Source organism: Buceros rhinoceros, unplaced genomic scaffold (assembly GCF_000710305.1).
Source record: "Buceros rhinoceros silvestris isolate BGI_N320 unplaced genomic scaffold, ASM71030v1 scaffold16033, whole genome shotgun sequence".
In the NCBI taxonomy this organism is placed as follows: domain Eukaryota; kingdom Metazoa; phylum Chordata; class Aves; order Bucerotiformes; family Bucerotidae; genus Buceros; species Buceros rhinoceros.
In genome coordinates, this window is record NW_010403160.1 from 3,029 (window position 1) to 4,244 (window position 1,216).

The 1,216-nt window shown below is 60.2% G+C and overlaps 1 protein-coding gene across 1 annotated transcript in view; it reads left to right on the forward strand.

Moving 5' to 3' along the window:
• Window positions 1-1,216, forward strand: part of EIF4G1 (eukaryotic translation initiation factor 4 gamma, 1) — a gene marked incomplete at its 5' end in the record, with an annotated part of 6,864 nt that overhangs the window by 2,841 nt on the left and 2,807 nt on the right. The window contains 2 exons of the mRNA XM_010132910.1: window positions 123-231; window positions 882-1,138. Coding sequence (XP_010131212.1) covers window positions 123-231; window positions 882-1,138 — 366 coding nt within the window. The remainder of the gene's footprint in view (window positions 1-122; window positions 232-881; window positions 1,139-1,216) is intronic.

The window sequence follows — 1,216 nt, forward strand, 5'->3', positions numbered from 1 at the left end:
CGGTTTCAGCTAGGCAGCGGGGAGGTGGCGGGGAGCCATTCGACAGGGTGGGAGGGGGGATCCTTCCCCCAGCGGTTCCTGCACTGGGGAGGTGCCGAGCTCTGAGACTCCCCTCTTTTCACACCCAGCATCTGATTCAGGGCGACCAGCCACGAGCACCTTGAACCGCTTCTCAGCGCTCCAGCAGTCCACGTCTGCCGAGAGCATGGAGTCCCGCCGTGTGGTGCAGAGGTGAGGGGCCAGCCCTGCCTTGGCCTGTGGTTCTGCAGCCCAGGGAGGAACCCCCCAGATTGGGCAGTGATCGGTCAATACCTAGGCAAACGTGTGGTTTCTGGGCTGGAATAATCTCCTTTGGCAGGATAGGGCCTTGGAGGGTCATGGAATCCGTGGTGAGTCCTTGCAGCAAAGAAGGATGACCCCCACTCTGGGCTTCCTCCCGGCTATTCTTCTCTGGGTGTACCACACTGGGGTGCTGGGTCTGGTCTGGATGTCTTGGGACCACACAGGTATTGATGGGCTGTAGGGAGTCCTATGGAGGCTGGTCCAAGGAGGTCCCCAAGGAGACTTGGAGTTGGGGTTGTAGAAGAAGAAGAAAACAAAGCGGGGGTCTTACTACAGTCTGCTGCAGGGGGAAGGTTTGGGTAGGATGAGACCAGGCTCTGCTAAGCCATGCCAAGGGACAGAGTGAAAGGCAAAGCCGCATGAGTTGGAACAGAAGAGAAACAGAAAAATTTTCCCCTGAGGGTGGTCAAATGCTAGAAGAGGCCCTGGGACAGGATGAGATTGGAGTGGGACAGCCTTGCCTTGCAGAGCTCTGCAGTCTGGGGTGCAGAAGGGTGGTAGTGGCCTCTTCACACTGTATCTGTCCTCCTCCCATGCAGGAGCAGCTCCAGCCGTGACAGGTCAGAGAAGGCTGGGGAAAGAGGAGAGCGGGAGTCACGATCGGAGAAGGGCAGTGACCGCCTGGAGCGTCCCGACCGGGCGGAGCGGGCAGACAGGAACAGGTCTGCTCTCACCAAGAGGAGCTTCAGCAAAGAGACGGAGGACAGAAGCAGAGAACGGGAGAAGCAGGGCGGCCCCGAGGCTGTGCGCAAAGCTGCCAGCATGACGGAGGAACGGGACAGGAGCCGAGAGACCAGTGAGCTGGGGACGAGCAGCGTCCTGGGGTCTGGCTGCAGCCTGGGGCTCTGCCTGTCCGAGGCGGTGTCTGACCCCT